The sequence below is a fragment of the Achroia grisella genome, unplaced genomic scaffold (genome assembly GCF_030625045.1).
Source record: "Achroia grisella isolate CSIRO2021 unplaced genomic scaffold, CSIRO_AGI_Agris_v1 utg592, whole genome shotgun sequence".
In the NCBI taxonomy this organism is placed as follows: Eukaryota; Metazoa; Arthropoda; class Insecta; order Lepidoptera; family Pyralidae; genus Achroia; species Achroia grisella.
Genome location: NW_026712955.1, coordinates 1,545,012 through 1,565,197, shown reverse-complemented (window position 1 = coordinate 1,565,197; position 20,186 = coordinate 1,545,012). Strand labels below are relative to the sequence as shown.

General features: G+C 34.1%; 2 protein-coding genes across 2 annotated transcripts; both read right to left on the bottom strand.

The window, feature by feature from the left end:
* Positions 1–391: 391 nt before the first annotated feature.
* On the bottom strand, positions 392–3,597 carry LOC131848808 (toll-like receptor 4). Its single transcript, XM_059198743.1, has 2 exons — positions 3,358–3,597; positions 392–2,731 (listed from the first exon to the last, which is right to left on the bottom strand). Exons 1-2 carry the CDS (start codon positions 3,595–3,597, stop codon positions 392–394), a joined length of 2,580 nt encoding a protein of 859 aa, XP_059054726.1.
* Positions 3,598–8,657: 5,060 nt separating this feature from the next.
* LOC131848779 (SET domain-containing protein SmydA-8) lies at positions 8,658–19,932 on the bottom strand. The gene is made up of 10 exons (XM_059198715.1): positions 19,834–19,932; positions 18,702–18,950; positions 16,888–17,043; positions 16,443–16,697; positions 15,726–15,848; positions 15,118–15,305; positions 14,271–14,486; positions 12,809–12,996; positions 10,461–10,573; positions 8,658–9,123 (listed from the first exon to the last, which is right to left on the bottom strand). The coding sequence occupies exons 2-10, from the start codon at positions 18,945–18,947 to the stop codon at positions 8,968–8,970; spliced, it is 1,641 nt and encodes a 546-aa protein (XP_059054698.1). The 5' UTR covers positions 18,948–18,950; positions 19,834–19,932; the 3' UTR covers positions 8,658–8,967.
* Positions 19,933–20,186: the final 254 nt, after the last annotated feature.

Here is a 20,186-nt window from a genome sequence, read left to right as displayed (position 1 = left end):
CAGAATAGTCCAGAGTGTCCATTAGCATATACAAAGTACAACGTATACTAATATATGTAAGTACATCAGTTCTATTGACTAATCAGACACTGCCAGAGTCTGATAATCTATAAAATAGAAATACAAATCTGATTACCCTTGACCCTGCTAGAAAATAATACATTTCTTCTTTACAGTGTTACGTATAGAATACTACGTATAATAATTCTTCTTTTTAAAAATCTTGAAATGCTGTCTAATTTCTGTTACTTCCGTTCGTCAGTAACCTAGAATATCAACCAACAATCAGTCGTTGCCTCAATAAAATCCTACGACTGTCGCCCAATATCATCTCTCAAGTCAAATAGTGACTCAGCGTTATTTAGTTCCAGTTACATTGTATGTATACACATTATACTTCTTTTATTAAGACATTTCGTAGCTTTGTCCAAAATTCTTCCTTATTATTTTCATCCCACTGATGGTAAATTTTAGTTTTCATCAAAAATTTTAGAGTGGTCGTTAAATATTTGCTCTCTATTTCTCCAATTTTAATAAGTACAAGTGGGTCATATGTAGTGCCATCTTCTAGAAATATTCTATGATATTCGGCTAACTGTGTTTCCCATCTGCACCACTGAGATCTTGCAAAACTGTTACTTATCAACAACACCACATATTTACTCTCGTTAATACTCGATAACACTGATTCGGAGATGAACGAACCTATCTCAAAATCACGCTCGTAAATGCATAGTTTTAAATAAGGCGGATTTTCTTCTAAATGAGATATGATCTCAGAAATAAATGCTCTGTCCTCGTTGGAGTAAGAAACAAATGCATCATACTTGTATTTTTTAGGCGCGTTCTTACCAGCCTTTAAAGAACTTCTTATAAATTTCCTACCTAATGCTATCTTAGCTAAGAACAACCAGTATCTAATATAGATTCGGTATTTGTATAAAGTTGTAACTATAACTGCTAATAATGTTAAGGTAACCAAAGAAGGCGCAGTCCAAATAAATACCATAACATTGGAAATTTTATTGTAAACAGAACACTGTAATTTTTTCATGGAAGCCATATAATCACTAACTTTTTTATATTCCCAAACGTCTGGGCTACTGCACTGAAACTTGGCATTAGAAAAATAATGTTTCAGTGCTATTGATCCATTTAGTTCTAACCATAATGCAGTCTCATACATTGTGCTACAATCGCACGTGAAAACATTGTCCATAAAATCAATTTTTACTGATTGATTATGTCGGTCTTCTAATAAGTAACTGATATCTTGTATCATGCTGACCGTAAAGTGGGAAATTTTATTATTAGTTAAGTATAGTTGTAATGGTTTTACTCCTGCTGTTAAAAACAGAGGCTTCCACCACGATATCAAAAGATTTCCGCTCAAATCAAGAACTTGCAGAAATTTTAATGGTTTCAATGTCTCAGCAGAAATAAAGTACAATTGGTTATTTCTAAGTATCAGATGTAATAACCGCGGCATCATTTCAAAAATATTATCATCATCGTTAAAATTTTTAATGCCACAATTTGATAATATTAAAACTTTCAACTCATTTAACCCCTCGAATTGGGCGCTTGTGAAATTATTTTCATTTACATTTAAAGGGTTATTTGCTAAGTTAAGTATTTGTAGATGTCTAGTAGATTTGAATGTGCCTGGCCCAATATAATATAATGTACCATTTTCCATATCTAACATTTTAAGATTATCTAAACCACGAAATGTATAATCATATATAGATTTGATCATGTTAAATCCAATATTTAATATTTTCAAACTCTTTGTGTCCTGGAAAGTATCTTTATCAATTTCATAATACATTGGATTTTCAGAGTTCCCTTTATTATTAGACAGATCTAAAAGTAGCAATTGACCAGAAAGTGGCTTTCTGTGCACACCAGGCAAATTGTTACCACCTAGTAGTAAAATCTTGAGATTCGGAAACTTACGAGGTTCAAAAGTATTTGGTCCTATTGAAATGGCAAATACTTTCCTCAGATCCAGCAGTTCTATATTAACCATTTCAGGAAATGCATCATCAGGAATGATTTCAAATTGGTTTTGAGCTAAAATGAGCATTTTAATAGTAGTGTGAGCAATTATATTCATTAGTTCTTTTGGTGGATTTTTTCGAAAACCCATAGCAGATAAATCTAGATAAGTTAAGTTAATATTAGATTTTGACATATTGGTTAAAAAATTGCCTATTAAGGCCGGGTCTAAGTCATTTTCCCCTATATGCAATTTTTTCAATTGCGTCAGTGGCAGAAAGCTATTGGGATGAATGAAATCCAGTCGACATAAACAGATATCCAACTTTTGTAATAGAGTTCCACGCATTGGATGGAATGCATTCTCGGGTATTTCTTCCAGATTATTTTTAGACAAATCCAATGATTTTAATAATGGCAGTATACTCGGCGTGAAAGCTGGTGTTAGTAGTCTTATATTGTTGAAATTATTATTTACCAATGTTAAATTTCTAAGATTCGTCAATCCTTCAAACGTTTTATTTCCTATTACTCGTAACGCTGTATTATATGATATGGACAAGTGTTCCAGATTGCTTAAATTCCGAAAAGACCCAGGCTCTATATAAGTTAACTGATGATTTGCCTCTATGTCTAATATTTTCAAATAGTAAAAAGCATCCAGATCACCAACGTGTATATATCTGATGGACGTTGTCCTCACTTTTAGAAGATCACTCTTCATCATGAACTGTAACAATGATTTTAATGTTAATTATTCGTTCAAATTGGTCTGTAATGAGGTGATTCCTATAAACTATTTATTAATAAGATAATTTTCTTTAATAACCATCATGCTGTTTGTATTCTTTGTTTGTATGTTTGTGTCTAGCGAGTTTTCATTCGACAGCTGTTAGACCATAGTTTGTTTGCCATTTTAAAAACAGGTAACCTGACGTTCCATTGTCTTATCTTTACATAGTCGTCGCGGCTGTCTGTACGCTTAGATATTTTAAATTACGTAACGAATTTTAATACACTTTATAAATCAAGTGATCCAAACGGAAGGATAATATATATAATAGATGCAAATTTAAAAACCAAGAAACTTAAACTTTTTAAATGCACCCGTGTAAAGTCGGTATGGATCGCTAGTTAGTTAGTAACAATATTGTGTATATTAATTATTTCAATAATGCTGGACAGCGTAGCTGTGGCTTCCTGAAGTGCGTATATAACTTTACCACTACTATGAGTAGGTTGATTTGGTTATAGATATAAAAATATTTAACCGCACAATGGTATAAATATGGGTCCGATTAATTTATCCGCATGAGAGCTTTTTGCATTTACAGATATTTAAAAATAAGAACAAACCCGTGGAAATTTCTTGCAGTCGTAGTTCCCAAAGCAAACTACAGTTTTGCGATTATAGGTCGCTCGGCATAGACAACCAGACGTCGGTTCGACTCCAAGATGGATGGGAAGCGACAGGGACTGTGGGCCCTCCTGACCCAGAAACCGGTTGGACAGTTCCTCAACGTTTTCATCGATTAGATTGCTTCTAGCATTTTGAGCGTAGCACAGAAGCAGCCAGAGGTAACTTGCGAATACCATAACTTAAGACGTAATCTGTAATGTATGAAAACATCTTTATAATGATAAATTTAACAATACATATATATATATAAGTTTGTCTGTCAGTTTTACATCTTTTGACATGAAGGCGGCACAGGGTATCTTTTAATTAAAAAAAGCAATGGATGTCGCTGGATAAAGGTAGTTCAAAATATCTGAAACTTTTTAAAGGGTCGACGAAAAAAATGGAGCCATAGATAGTGCAAAGAATAATTGTTTGTTTGTAACTATATGTATATGTAATATGGTCTTTGTTTAAAGTTTTATATCGCTAGCATCAAATTGTTTAATTATTCTTAAAATATGATGATTAAAGAGACGGTAGTAAACTCACTTTCGCACTTTAGGAATCTGTACATATCTGTGCCAATCCAGAGAGCAAATGTATTTTGATAAGTCGTAAAGATTAATTCGTTGATATATTAATCAAACTAAAACGAAATCTTACGATGTTTGTAAACTGATAAACGGATGCTGTAAACGTTATCTGAACAGGCAAGATAAATAATATCTCCTAACAGTAGAATAGGGAAATATTATTAGAGTATCTAATGCATGATAATAGAATTTATGAGCATACTATAAAGGGTATACTATACTTGAAGTGACAAGAAAACACAATGAAACATTCTGAATTTACCATACAACAACAATTTTTTAGCAAATAAACATGTTTCCAGTTTCAAATGTACGCTTTGAACAAAGTCGTCTCTGAGGGTAATTTGGTGTTATCTAGTTCTGCCGTCAAGAAGCTTACTTTCAATATTGTATTATAAACTTTGATGAGCAAGATGGTATTGATATTATAGACTACGTAGGCATAACTCCTTAGTGTTCAGAAATGGTAATCTCTTAGTGCTACTACGAGCTTCAACTGACGACGTAATGTGTGTAGAATATATTATAACAAGTAATGAAAATAACAATCAGAATATATTTATCCATATACGTCTACTACAGACTCTTAAGATAACATCAGATCTACCGTCATTTGGAATTGTTTCCGAGCTAAGAAGAACTGACAAGAAACTCAGCCTTTATTCTTTTTAAAGGGGCTTGTACATGATTAATTTATTTCTCCTAAATATTCCATTTATTTAGTCCCATCCATATTTGTATATGGATGGGACTAAATAAATGCAATATTTTTGGTTAATAAAAATACAAAGCTATTATGACCAACCATTGGTTTCCCAGCAAACCAAGAAGTACCAGCTCGTCCAGCCTGAGTTACGAACATTTTATTGACGACAGTTATTACTTTACCGTTTGTTACACCAGATGTCAGTCTTATATATATATATATATATATATAGTATTTTTATATAATCATTTAGTATCCAGTAAACAAATAATAAATAATGATTGGATGTTATTTGCCTTTATAATTACTTTATAAACTAACGCCTGTCCGTGACTTCTTCAGCGTACCTATGATTGACTGGAAATTGTCTCCATGCCAAATGATATGTAGGTATGTCGAATATCATGATAATTGATTAAATCGTAAAAGTGTTACAAAATTAATTACTTTTACTTTACATTCTGTATATGTCACCTAAATATCTGTAATATTAAAAAAAAACCCTAATGGAGATGTTTTTCATTTCATTACGTTTGATATTTTATCTAAACATCCGTAACATTTCAGTATGAATGGATAAGTTTATTAAAAAAAACTTAATGATTTCCTTTTGATGGTTTGAGCTCTCAGAAAGTAATTTAAACCCGTATAAAATGCATCGGCATGAGATAAACTGAAATATAACAATGTAAATATTCACAAAGATTGTACTTTCAATATTGCGTCTTGGTAGAAGACGAGGGCCTGAACAAAGTTACGCAATAGTATTCATATACGTTTTATGTTTTCTACTTTCCGAACTTTAAAAAGATTGAAATGTTTCCTAAGATTTAATAAACTTATGTCACTATAGATGTTATTTATTCATGGAAAAACAAACCTTATATCCCAACAAGGAAGCGCAAATAGAATCCAATATCCAACTTCCACAAGACATTGTTAGCACTGTTCTTCACTTATCAACCGTTCCATATTTTGGCCAATTTCAGCATTATTGATCACTGATTTTAAAGTATTCCGTACTTCAGTTCCGTTGTTACAGGCAGCCGAATATAGACTCGTGTGATCTCCAATGTTTTCCAAGCAACCATTAGTCCATGAGTATTTACACGAGATATCTGTATAAAGATAACGTCACGTCGTCGCACAGAGGCTCTAATTTGTCAATGCTGTTTTTGATTGAATTTCTTGTTTACAATTGTGGGCCCTTTGCATAAGTCTTTAATGCTTTATAGAGTTAGCACACACTTATTACTACTTACAGATCATCACGATAGTCATCATCAGTCTGAATAGAGCAGCCAGAGTCATTACTAACTTTCGTCGTTGTGGTGAATATTTGACAATCCTTCATACTAGCTGTTATCCGCGATTTCGTCGTCTGAAATAATTTTATTTTCCATTTCGTCCCCTTACAAATTACTATTTAATCGTTTCCAAAAAAGAAGCAGTCAAATCGGCTGTATTTTTAAATAGAAATAGGAAAAGAAATAATCTTTATTCAAACAAACTTAATAAAGCACTTTTGAATAGTCAAGTTTTTTTATTCTACCGCTTATTCGGAATGCAGATTCATCACAAGAAGAATAAGCAAGAAACTTGTGTGTTGCTCTTTTAAATAAATATTGATTTAATTATATTTAGTTAACAACAAATAATTAAAGTGTTTGTTATTACATAACTCCGTCATTTACAAACGAATTTATAGTAAAAGAAAACTTTTTTATTTTAAAGTGACTCTGAATGCTTGTTCTTTAAGTGTAAACTATAAGATTGGTCCCATTTTTTATTTGAGCTTTTGAGGTAGTTATTTTAAGAAAATTAATAAGATATGTAATAACATATGTCGGTTCTTGTGATATCAGTAGATATGGGAATAAGACTTTTTATAATTTTTTGACGAATAAATTTATTTTAATATTTTTAAGATTCGCCATTAAAAATACATGCAATCCCAAATTTTCACCTTTCTACTATCCAAGGCTAAGCCCAATTTCAATTTAAGCCAAGCCTCTCAACGGTCGTTAAAAACTTTTTGCCTCGCACAACCACATTGTGGAATCACCTTCCAGCAATGGTATTTCCGAACCGATACGATATTGAAACCTTCGAGAAAAGAGCTTATTCCTTTTTAAAAGACCGACAACGTACTTGCAATTCCCCTGGTGCTGTGGGTGCTCATGGGCGGCGGTAATCACTTACCATCAGGTAAGCCGTATGCTTGTTTGTCCCCTGTGATATAAAAAAAAAGTAAAAATGTTTACTGTTCAACGAAGTGGGCACGGATAGTTAGTAATTATGTATACATATTACTAGCTGACGACAGCCTTGTGGTTTGCATACTCCCGAGGGTTGCGAGTTCGATTCCACGCACGGTAGAGACATTTGTATTTATGAGTATCATTGTTTGTCTGGATGTATTCTATGTATATTATGTATTGATTTACAAAATGAAAGTATCCATGTATTTATATCAGTTGTCTAGTACCCATAACACAAGCTCTGCTTAGCTTGGGACTAGATGGCGCTGTGTGAATTATCCTGAGATATTATTATTATTATATTATTATGTTGTTATTAATATGATCTTTGGGGGAGGCCTATGTCCAGCAGCGGACGTCTTCCGGGCTGCGATGATGATGATGATGATGATTAATATGTTTGAATTAAAAAAAAAAATCTATCACCTTTTCAATCCTGGTACTTGATAGCGGTGTGTGAATTGTCTAGGGTTATTATTATTATTATAACCCCACCTGAGGAAAGCCAGAGCAGGATGCTATATATACATATAGGTACCTATTACTTTTATTTAGGTGTCTCGTGACAGGTTAGGACGCTAGCTGACACGCAGTGAATGTAGAACAGTTCAGTTTACGGTGGTATGGAGAGTGTCGCGGTAAAATTCCGTGAACTGCCAATATCCGAGCAATTAAAAACGTGTCTCTTGACTCGAGCCTTCCAATAGTTGTACAGACAGACATACAGATACCTATCACTAGTATTTATTTTTTATTTTTTTTATTACTAGCTGAGCCCGCGTGGTATTTAACTTTATTTTTTTAAATAAATTAGCCTAAGTTACTCCTTATTACCAATAAAAATCCTGCCCATAAAAGTCCCGTCAAAATTGGTCGATAGAAAACAGAGGTATCATAAAAAAATCTAAATATGTATAACGTTATTTATTAAATTTTTAAAAGTTATATGACACGATGTATATAAGGTAATATATACATACTAAACTTGTAATCTACTGTTTGGTATTGGATATTCTCTGCACCCAACTCTTATATATTTGAATTATTTTAGATCAGATATATATTATATATATATATTATATATATAATATTTGATGCCACTGAACAAATTTTAAATAGTATTACGTATATCCTATAATAACAAACAATCAATAATTTAATAAGAATGTTAACAGCGATTAATTTTAATAATTTATAGACAATGCACATATCATCGCAATAACAAAGTAAAAAATAATGTAATGTGTTGGACTTGATATTTTCTCTGTTTATTTAATTTAATTTTTATATAGTCAACAACTGTGTTTTTATGAAATCAAACTAAAAAATCTTAATTAGTCTGATATGTCAAACTCACTGATCTGTAATAGTTAATAATTATTTGGCAATTCTTTTGTGGACTCCCGCGATACAGGATCGCCTAGTGCGGGGTCCAATGTATGTATAATAAATTTTGTAATATTTACGTATGTACGTTTTAAAAAATGAATAAATGATTTCATAAGATAAGGATCGGTATTAGCATAAAATAAAAAAATCACTTAATTTTTACTATAGTATAATTTATTTGAAACTAATAGCGTTTTGTCCCGGAGAAGACCTAGACATCTATATTACAAGTTTCAACTCAGTTTAGACTCCAAATGATCGTAAGGAATAACTGGTTTCTTACTTAAATGCAACTATAAATAATATTACTAGCTGTACCCGTGACTTCGTCCGTGTGGAATTTAACTTCATTTTTCTGGAATAAAAGTAGCCTACGTTACTCCTTATTACATCAGCTACCTGTCAAAAAAAGTCCCATCAGAATCGGTCCAGCCATTTCAGAGATTAACCGACACAAACAGATAGACAGATAAAAATTTTAATAAATGTTATTTTGGTGTAATGTACCGTATTTATATTCATATGTTGTAAAGAACGGTTATTTCAATATTACAAACAGACACTCCAATTTTATTTATATGTATATATATTTTATTTGTCATGTTCTAGAACGTTCTATAAAGGTAATGGTAAAGCGGTAGATAAGTTTCTGATGAGTTCGTCCATCTGCACTAGGTTGATCATCGCCTGCTGCAGGAGTTGACCCTCGGGTAGCTCTGGAGGCTCGTGTCTCAGTAAACCCGCAGATTCCTTTAGGATTTTCCTTGATTCCTGTAACAATTAAATTATTGAAAATGAGCAATTATAAATATACATATATAATTAATTTCATGTTAATTTTATATATGTATGTAAGTATTATATCTATAAAAAGGAAAATTTTGTTGTTGAAAACACCCAGACCGATACAAACAATCATACAAATGTTTGCACCGTGCGAGGAATCCAATCCGCGACAATCGGAAGTAAAGCCGTGTGCTAAACCGCTAGACCACCAAGGCTGTATAATGTATAAAATTCCTAAATTAATAAAAAAACTAGAAAAAAAACATGCATTTGACACACAACACACACATGTGTACATTTATACTACTCTATTACTACGACCCTACTATCTTTTACAATAAATTAATTAGCTTAAAATCAATTATGGCTAAATTTTAATCTTTTATATTGATGTTTGGAAATTGAGCAAATGTTTTAAGAGTCTGTAATAGACCCACATGACGTTTTAGGACGAGAGGATTGTTTTGTTATTTATAAAACATCACTACTCTCATTGTTGTTATCTTATAACATTGTTTAACGTTTTCATTACTTCAATTATACGCTGTTTTGTCAATTTTAATCATTACATAGTATAATACAAAGTCGCGGTCACTGTCTGTCCGTCCCTATGTGTGCTTAAATCTTTAAAACTACGCAACGGATTTTAAAGCGGTTTTATTAATATATATAGAGTGATTCAAGAGGAATGTTTATATATATAATACATTTACACCCGTGCGAAGTCGGGGCGAGTATCTAGTAACATTATAAACGCGAAATTTTTGAGTATTGATGTCTGTTACTCTTTTACGCAAAAACTTCTGAACGGATTTTGATTAAACTTTACAGTAATATAGCTTATGCATTAAAATACACTACATATAGGCTATATTTTTTATTGACATTTAACCCGTGTGAAATCGCGGGCACGCCTAGTATAACATAATTGTACTTGAAATATAGCATTTAAAATCAGTTAAATTATTTCTATATGGTATCTAGTTGTGTCATTCAATTTAATTTGTATTGCATTTACTTCTTTTTAGAACTATTCCAATACTGTTGGCCGCAGCTGGCATTTATAGTTTTCACCGAACGATAGGGGACGAGTGCAGATGGGACTCCAAACCCGCGGTAGGACATATGGAGTGGCTGAAGACTAACTCCTGCCTGACGGATACGACTTTAGTCTGAGGACACCGCTAGGTATTCGAATATGGCCTTCGGTCGTCGTAATTTTGATCCTCGTTTGAATTGGACGGGGGATCGATCGGAGAGGAAATGTATCCACACAAGTTTTCTGTACGATTGGAGATACAATAATAATGGGATATACTAACCGTAACGTGTCCAAGAAGAACCATAGGGCCATCAGTTAGCGATTTCCGTCTGCCGGCCTCCGCTACTGCAGCGTGCAACTCATACAGCAATGATCCACGAAGCCTGGTTTCCGCTGAAACACAAATTCATCATTAGTTTTTTATATAATTAAAATTGTAAACAAGCAGATCACCTGATGGTAAACGGTAATCGTTGCTTATATACATGAGCAGTATAGAATAGAAAATAATTTATTCAAATAAACTTAATTGAAGCACTTTTAAATAGTCATAACATTTTTTTTAATCTACCGCTCATTCGGAAAGTTGTCTCATCACGAGAAGAACGAGCAAGAAACTTGTGTGTTGCTCTTTTAAATAATCCTTGTAAGTTCACAGTACTACAGTACTGCGGATATCACGTTATCATGTGACACCCGTGATACTACTCATGCATTGCCATTTCAGAGGACTAAAATATCTTGCCTCTTATAGACTGTAGCTTCTCTGCCTAGTCTACCCCCCGATGACCCCATAATGGCAGGAAACCTCCCCACGGGTACACCCGTTCCACCCCGACCACACTTTTACACACACACACGACACCGTCCTCGCCGGCGAAGACGACGACCTCAAACACACAATATCGCGCATTCAACCGGGCGCCTGCGCGCGCCCGGGCGCTCCACACCGGCGCCCCCGGGCGCCCCGCCGATCGATCCCCCGTCCAATTCCAACGGGGATCGATATTACGACGGCCTGAGCCGAGGTTCGAACCCCTAGTGGTGCCCTCAGACTAAAGTCGTATACGTCAGGCGGGAGTTGGCCTTCAGCCGCTCCATAAGATCTTCCGCGGATTTGGAGTGCCATCTGCACTCGCCCCCTAACGTCCGGTGAAGCTGTAAAGGCCAGCTGCGGCCAACAGCATTAGAGTAGTCCGAAAAAAAAGCCTAGTCTACACTTACGGGAGTTTTATTTTATAATAGTATTAAGAGTAAAATTTTTGCAATGAATGTCATATTTATTTATTTTTAATCAACATAAAAACTCGTTTCAAGCTTCTTTTCTTTTTCTTTTTAGTATTTTGTACCGTCCGAAAAGCTGTTCATGTTTATAAACGGTTACCACTTCCACTGGGTGCACTGCCAGTTGATTGCGAAAGACTGCTCGTGCATCCCCGTAACCCTAATAAAAGATGAAGAGAAGGAACTTCTTGGGGTTTTTAACCGGTAAGACTCGGGAATTACCTGTTGACCTCCCCCGGAACGGACGAGTCTCCACGAGGATTTACCCCAAAAAACGTGTACTGCCAGTTAGATTGACTTTTCAGTTATTTAAATTATTACCCGGGTCTTAACACGAATAATTTTATGGCAAATAAAGGTATTTACCTCTCTCGACGTTTCGACTAGGTTGCACTAGCCGTGGTCTCGAGCTGGTAATAGATAATAGAGATAGAGAGGTAAATACCTTTATTTGCCATAAAATTATTCGTATTTATTATTTATTATATTAAACACGAAAGTTTAAAATTGACTTTTCAGTTGCCAATTTAAAAAAAAAGGTTCTAAGTCTGGGGTCTATTGTTATCTTATCTGTGATTTTTTGTCAATTGAGTTTACGTGAACGAGTAACAAACATGTTTTGATTTTCTCTTTTCCTGTTGATTACAGACTATATTATTCAAATAAGTATCTCATAAATACTTATCTGCTTTCTTATCTTATTTGCTTATGTATTTTAATTATTATTTTGTTTAATCCGCCTAGGCACGGAAACATATTAAATAGTAAATCCAAAAGATATAATATAATTACGTTTGTTGCTGGCAGTTTGTCTACTGTTCTTTTAAGTTTATAAATTTCTATTCTAAAATGTCCTACATGAATAAATGATTTTTTTTGAATTTGAATTTGATTTTTTTGTTGTTAGTTTTATTCTTCGCTGTGAGAAAAAACACCTTTTGGGAAAAATACCCAATTTTTACTTTTTCATTAAAGTAGTAGTTGTATTCCCGCTCCAGTCACTTTTCTTTAATATATTTCGTCAGATTATACGGGAACAACTTGTCGAAGATAAGACTTTAACTGATTTCTCAATATTGTTGCGAGATTATAAGTCGATTTTAATGATACTTCTCTTAATTGATCTGATTTACTTACATCCTTTTTGGAACTTAACAAATTTAGTAATGATGTGTTTTTTGTAGAAAAACTTTAGTTTAATTGTTTATTACATCTATGATGCTGTTATATGTGCTGAAGATATAAATAAATCATTAATCTATCTATCTAGACTGAGATAATAATGACTACATCTATGCAAAGACCGTAACTGTGATATAGAAATTGATAGTACAGATACAGTACCTGGAGCGAGTATTTCCAGTAAATCCGTAATCTTCCTGCAAAGCTGCAGTTTGAGTAGGAGCCGATCATCGCTGACTTTGGCCAGGCCCTGCTCTTCCTCCTGTCCAATCATCTGCGCCAGCGCCAGGCCCACGTCGGTCATGTAGTAATGAGAAGAATGGAGATAACTGCCGCAGTGGTTGATAAACCTTCAACAACGATATGCAACATCTATTTTATACTATGTTTTCTAAACTTTAGATTTTGATGTTGAACACGCCATCATAGGAAGTAAAGTATCGTATAAAGCAGTGATTCCCAAAGTGGTCTATATCGACCTCCAGGGGTCTATGACAAACTGCAAGGGGTCTACGACGGCGGTCATCTTGTTGTTTTTACTTTATATTTTTAACACTAAACTTTACTGCAGTTAGAAATTTACAAAAAATCAATACCAGGTAAGAATGGCGGGTTTACCTAAAACCGAAAAATATGGCAAGGGGTCTACGACACAAAAAAGTTTGGGAACCTGTGGTATAAAGTAATATAGTATACTTTACTTCCAATGATGGCGGGTTCGATTCTCCGTACAGTACAAACATTTGTATTCATGAGTATGGTTGGTTTTATCGATTTGGGTGTTTTCTATGTATATTATGTGTGTTGCGGGTAAATGATACGATGTTGTTGGTCGAGATGATGTATATTACAGATGATAATAGACTGACAATATGTACATAGAAATAATGATCTTATATACTAAATAACAATAGGAAAATGTTAGGTGGGGTGACACAGTTTAGACACAGCAGTGCTTAGTAGACAATATTGAATTTGTCTTACTAGACATTATTAAATGCAATTATTATTTTGATGTATCTAGGTGACTGTGTCCCATAATGTGCATTTTAGTGAGAAAATGACATACGGCACGACTCCAAATGAGATAAAACCAAGGCAAAGATGATTATGTACGTAGTTCAAAATAAAATATCTATATTTATATCAGTCGTTAAGTTAGATAGATAGATAAAAATCTTTATTCGTATCCGGATAACACGAGTACAAACAAAATTAAATTAACAAGTATAAGAAAATAACATATAAGAATAATAATAATAAAAAAAAACACATAACACTTTAACTTACATATAAAACAAGAACATAAAATAAACATTAAAATACATATTAAGTGCCACAGGGATACGAAAGGGTTGTGGTCTACTCAGTGAACAATTTGCTCAACGAGTTAGTACTCATAACATAAACTCTGCTTAGCTTGAGACTAGAGGCGCTGTGTGAATTGTTCAGGGTTATCATCAGGTTCAATGGTAAATGAATTCCTGATTCCAATGTTCCTTAGATTATTTTAGATTTGAAATAGATTTGGATTTGATTTGATAAAAGATATAGAAATATTCCTGCTAGCGACATTAGGAATTGGTACAATTTCAGCAATACAATTTTATCTTGACATCTTTACCTTTCACAGCAGTCAGGATCTCCCTTCGGCATCGCACTAAGCTCTCTACCAATATCCTGCAGCAGTTGCTGTATGATTGCATCAGATACCGCATCTTTACAGCAGTTACAGATCCAAAACTTATTGTCGAGATTCCGTGTCTTTGGATCTGGGTTTTTCGTCTTGTGCAGAATGGGAAGAATGAAGGTCTCCGGCAAGAGAAAACCTTTACAATTCCTGGAATATAATTATGAGAAAAGTTTAATGTTTTATTTTACAAGGATAGACTAGCTGTACCCGCGACTTCGTCCGCGTGGAATTTGTCTGTATTTTTCTAAAATAAAAGTCAAAATCGGTCCAGCCATACCAGAGATTAGCCGTAACAAACAGACAGACAGACAAAAACTGTAAAAAATGTTATTTTGGTGTATATACCGTATTTATATTCATATGAAAAAAACGGTTCGTCAAAAAACGTTACTTCTAAAAGAGTAATTAATAGTAATTATAGAAAAGAGAGTAAGATTAGTTATGATGGCCGATAGAGATCAGTGGATGAAGATGACATAATGCGCTCAAATAATGGAATAAAAGCAAGGCAATGGTAAAGAAAATTATTATAAATTACACCGAAATAAATAAATCGAAGTTATGCACGAAGTACACAATTTTGAAACCGTCAGGTAGAAGTTAGCCTTCAGCCACTCCATATGTCCTTTCGCAGGTTTGGAGTGCCGTCTGCACTCGCCCTCTATTGTTTGGCGAAGCTAGCAGCGCCCAAAATTAGAATAGTTGGAAAAAAAACTAGTACAGAAGAAAATTGGTAACAAGAGGAGCATAAAGTATACAGTTATAATATTAGATTTACTTCTTTTTACACTTGATACTGCTGTACATGGTGTCCAGTTCGGTGACGTCAGAGCATCTCTCACACGTGCACTCGAAATGTTTGGTATCAGCGAGGTGGTGGCGGCGCCCTTCAGTTCCCCACAGTGGATCCGTGTAGCAGACCGTAATATGGGTGCCAATTGGGATGTTGGAGCCCGCACATAGAATCTATACACAACTTTACATTGAAATTTGAACAAAATGAAAATTTGAGACGACGCAGTCGACACTAAGATTTGCTTTGTAAGAAAGTTTATTATGAACTTAAAGAATTAATAAATGATGATCACGTTTTTGTTAAACTTAAAATTCGTAGAGCTCACGATATTCTAATTGCACAAAGAATGAGTGCGTAGCAGTTTCCATGTTGATTGTCGCCTGCCTCCTGCTTGTGTGTACTTATTTAACAGAGCAATACGCAAAATATTACTCATTTTTCTTGTGATGAGTCTGCGTTTAAAATGAGTGGAAGAGAAAAAACATATGTCTATTACAAAGTGTTTTATATTAAGTTTATTTGAATAAAGTACGTTTCTATTCTGCAAACAAATGATTTGACTTGAATAACTTTTATGACATGTAACCTACCATATCTCCATGGGATGTGAAGCTCTTGTTGCAATTAGCTCGACAATTGTGCTCCACCATTGATATCCGATCAAATATCGCCACGTACTCAGGCTCCAGTAGAGGAACCTCGTGTCCGTTGATCTGTACGAATGTAATGTGAGTATTTTACATCAACTTATTGACTGAACTACTGGTCGGCCAGTAGTCTTCGTTCATAATTAATTTGAATTATTAGGTTGAACAATACTAAAGTTCTATTCTCAAAGACTATGCGTGTTTGTGCGTCAAATACACAATAGTGTGTGTGATGTTTTTTGTTTTAATGTATTTTTTATGCATAATTAAAAAGATTAGCATTCTCCACACCTTCTCTATATAAGGTATAAGTGTGCGAAATTTCATACTCCTCCGCGCAATTTTCGTAAAATGGTGTTCAAAGTTTCTGCGTCACGTATTCATATAATAAAACCCTGGACAATTCACACAGCGCAGTGTCATGTAGTCCTAAGCTAAATTATGTAGTACCCATAATATATATTTATATATTATGAATACAAGATAATTGGTAATACTTAGACTTTATTCTAAATACATACATAGACAACACCCAGATCTATATAGACTATCATACTCATATTATGTAAACTCGTGGTCTTTTGGTACCTGGTCCATCTTTTTACTCTGTGACGAATCTACTGTTAAGAATTTGTGTAGCTAAAATAGTAGTTATATAACCTGTAATATTCCACAGCATTTCATAATTTCATCCTCGTTAAAAGTTCCGTCCAGTTTCAGAAACTTCCAAATGAACTCCACTATCATCTTCTTATCATTCTCCCACTTCTCCGTTCCCCTTCTGCTTTCGCAGTGAGATTCTAATTCTTGCAGTCTGTTCCACAGCTTTTGATTGTGGTCCCGTTGGTACAGACATCGGAGTACTGTGATACATTCGTAATTTGGATGAGGTGTTCCAAATGTTGATATGGAGACCTGAAACAAAATGTAAAAAAAGTTAGTTAATATTATAAGTGCGGAACTTTGTGAGTATGGATGGATGTTTGTTACTCTTTCACGCAGAAACTACTGAATGGATATTGTTGATATCAGAATAACACATAGGCTATATTCACGCTGGTGAAACCGAGGGTATACCTAGTATGAAATAAATTTAGAAGTATACCTTTTCTCCTTTCTGCTGTGTGTAGTAGCATTCCGGCTTGTGTTCCTCTTTAAGAGTGCAGGCTTTAGAGCAGAACGGCCAGCCACATTTATCACAATTTACTGTTTTACCTTCCTCCAATAGAATATAGCAACCAAGACATACAGGAGGTGTCACCTGAAATAAATATACAGACTACTTTATATACATGTACGTAAAATTAACATATTTTGATTGTCGCCTTATTTGCGACATTTAAATGCAACATTAAATCCACTGTCCGGGCTAAAATTTATGTTTTTTTATATATTGATTAGAATATATTTATTTATAAAATAACTAAGAAATAAATGTTTTGTTATATTGCAAAGAGTAAATTTTTCTTTTACATCACAGGTATGTACTTTTAACTGATATAATGCTATATTATATATAAGTTATTGATATTCTCTATGAATGATTTGATTTGATATGGGCATACTATGTTGAAGAACGAGGGTTATATTTTAAAGAAATATTTAGAATGTGGATGGATGGAAAGGGAGGAGACGACTCAAAAAAAGATGGATGGGTTGTGTGAAAGATGAACGGTTTACGCTGGCGGGGCATAAGATGATAAGATGAGAATGAGGTAAGTCGTGATAATTTCAGAAATTTATCACGATGGTTTCCAGGGGGAACCGTGTGGAGGTCAACCTGACTCAGTACATTGCTAGCAATGGGGTCGAGAGTCCACATTACTAATAATCCATTTCCCCCAATGGATGGGTTGTGTGAAAGATGATTTGTATAAAAGGACAGTAAGTAAGAAGAAGATGACATACTGCGCCGACCCCAAATAATGAGATAAAGGCAAGACATCGATGATGTAAGAATAATAATTCATGTCAGACAAGAACCTAAGGTACAATATAGGACCATACATTAGGTGGAAGTAAAGGCAATAAAATTAGTACGCCGGGTAAAAGTAAACAAAGTCAATTTATATTATAGAGCTACTATTAATAAAGAGGAGAAATTTTAATTTTGTATATTTATTTGTTTGTAACGGTTAATAATAATTATAACAACCTTGGACAATTCTCACCGAGCCACCTAGCTAAGCAGAATTTGTATTATGGGTCATATAAGTACTAAGAAATCAGTATAAGTACTAAGAAAATCAGTATTACTAATTTGTGGTAATACAAGTAAATAATAGTAAACATCCAGATCGATACAAACAATCATACTCATGAAGGCCTGAATCGAGCGATCATCGGAAGTAAAATATATAGTATCACTTTCCATCCAGTATCCATAACATAGGAACATGAACATGGACGTCTCCCGGGCTGAGATGATGATCCATAAGCTCTGATTATTTTGGAACTATATGACGTTTTCATAATTATCCAGGGATATTTATTTATTTATTTATTTTATATAACTTCAATGCACTGAATACAAAATATGAGTACAGTACATTTGGCGGACTTAAACCATGCGGCATTTTCTACCAGGCAACCATAGTTGGTGCAGAGAATAAATGTTGGCTGTGCAAATATAATAAATAATAAATAAAATGCAACGAAATATAAACAGAACGATAAATACAATATATAACTAAGAAATACAATAATATATTACATAAATATAAACAAATGTTATATTATACATATAAATAAATATATACATAAAAAAAAGTTAGTCTGACAGTCGCAGAACTAAAGACAGTAGAATAGAAAAAATAATGGAAGAAAGAAATCTGGACGAGAGCAGAAAAAGTTACAAATTGAGATAATATTCCCGCAGTTTCGATATTATCGTATTTATTTATTTTATATTTATATTACCTGAGCAGGTCCAGTTATAAGTGGCTTTTCCTTTAAAATTATATCTCCAGCTTTAATTTCTCGTACAGATTCCAAGTACCTTCCCAACTTGGTGTCTTCTTTAACTTTAAATGGCACACATAAATGCTTGTGCTCCTTCCAGTGGTGCTTCTGATGCTCCTTACTGCAGTAGTGGACTGTCTGACAGCCTGAGCACTTGTGCTCGGCCGGCGAGAGGCACACCATGCAAGCACCTTTTTCATCCATGACCTGGCAAATTATATCATCCATATAATGCTTATCGCCGTTGAAATCACCGTGGCTCTACATTATTTAAATTATTAACTTTAACACGAATAATTTTATGGCAAATAAAGGTATTTACCTCTCTCGACGTTTCGACTAGGTTGCACTAGCCGTGGTCACGAGCTGACTCGAGTCAAGACCCGTGTTAAGACCCGGTTAATAATTTAAATAATGTATATTAAACACCGTGGTTCTATCCTTACTAATAAACCGCAAAAGGTCGTGACTTCGAATCTGGTGAAAACTAGAATTTATGTGTGTGTCAATTTATAGACACTCTTCTAAATACAGATATCAGAATAAGATTGTTAGTAATGTGGATTAATTACCTCGTCGCTAGCAATATACCATGTCAGGGTCATGTTCACCTGCACCCGCCTGCGCTAATGGTTTACGCTAGTGGGGCACCAGTGGAGGATGATCAGATAAGCATGAGGTCAAGTCAGTTAGCCCATCGTGAGAATTTCACCAGATATTTATTAGGTTTCCAGGGGAAACCGCGTGGGGTTAACGGTCCACATTACTAAACAATCCTTTTCCCCGTAGGTGTAATATTAATATTAGAAAATACTTCTTAAACAAATGTAACAAATTTACTAGCACATTATTTGACCCACGTGCATTCAATAATATCTGTTGACGTTGTTGCCACTATAACAGTAACTAGTAAATACCTACCATCTTCTGTTTCACCAAAGTGTGCTTTATTATGTATATTAATTATAATATCACTATAATTATCACAACAAGAATGGAATTTAAAAATTAGTATTTATGTATACCTACAACACTATGCAAAGCAAATGCTGTAAATCCTATAATTGATTATTTAGATTATATCACATACCTTATTTAATATTCTGTATGTGTATTACAACAGATTGACTTTATATTTTACATGGATAAAACGATACACAATTAGAATGAAATGTTAGTCGTAAGAAAATCCGGGTCGCACTACCGAATGCGCTCGCGCAGACTCGACGTGTTAAAAATAAACGCCGGCTCTGGGCGTCACCCGATGCCGGAGCTTTTCTACTCTACAATTATGTCAAAGGAACACAACAAAAGGTATACTGTCTAAACTTTCACTTTCGACCGCAAATTAGCCGTAATTTGAACCAACTAAACTACGGAAGAAATCAGTAATTATTTTTAATTAAATAAGTTTTTTCTGGACTATTCTTACGGCGTCATCTA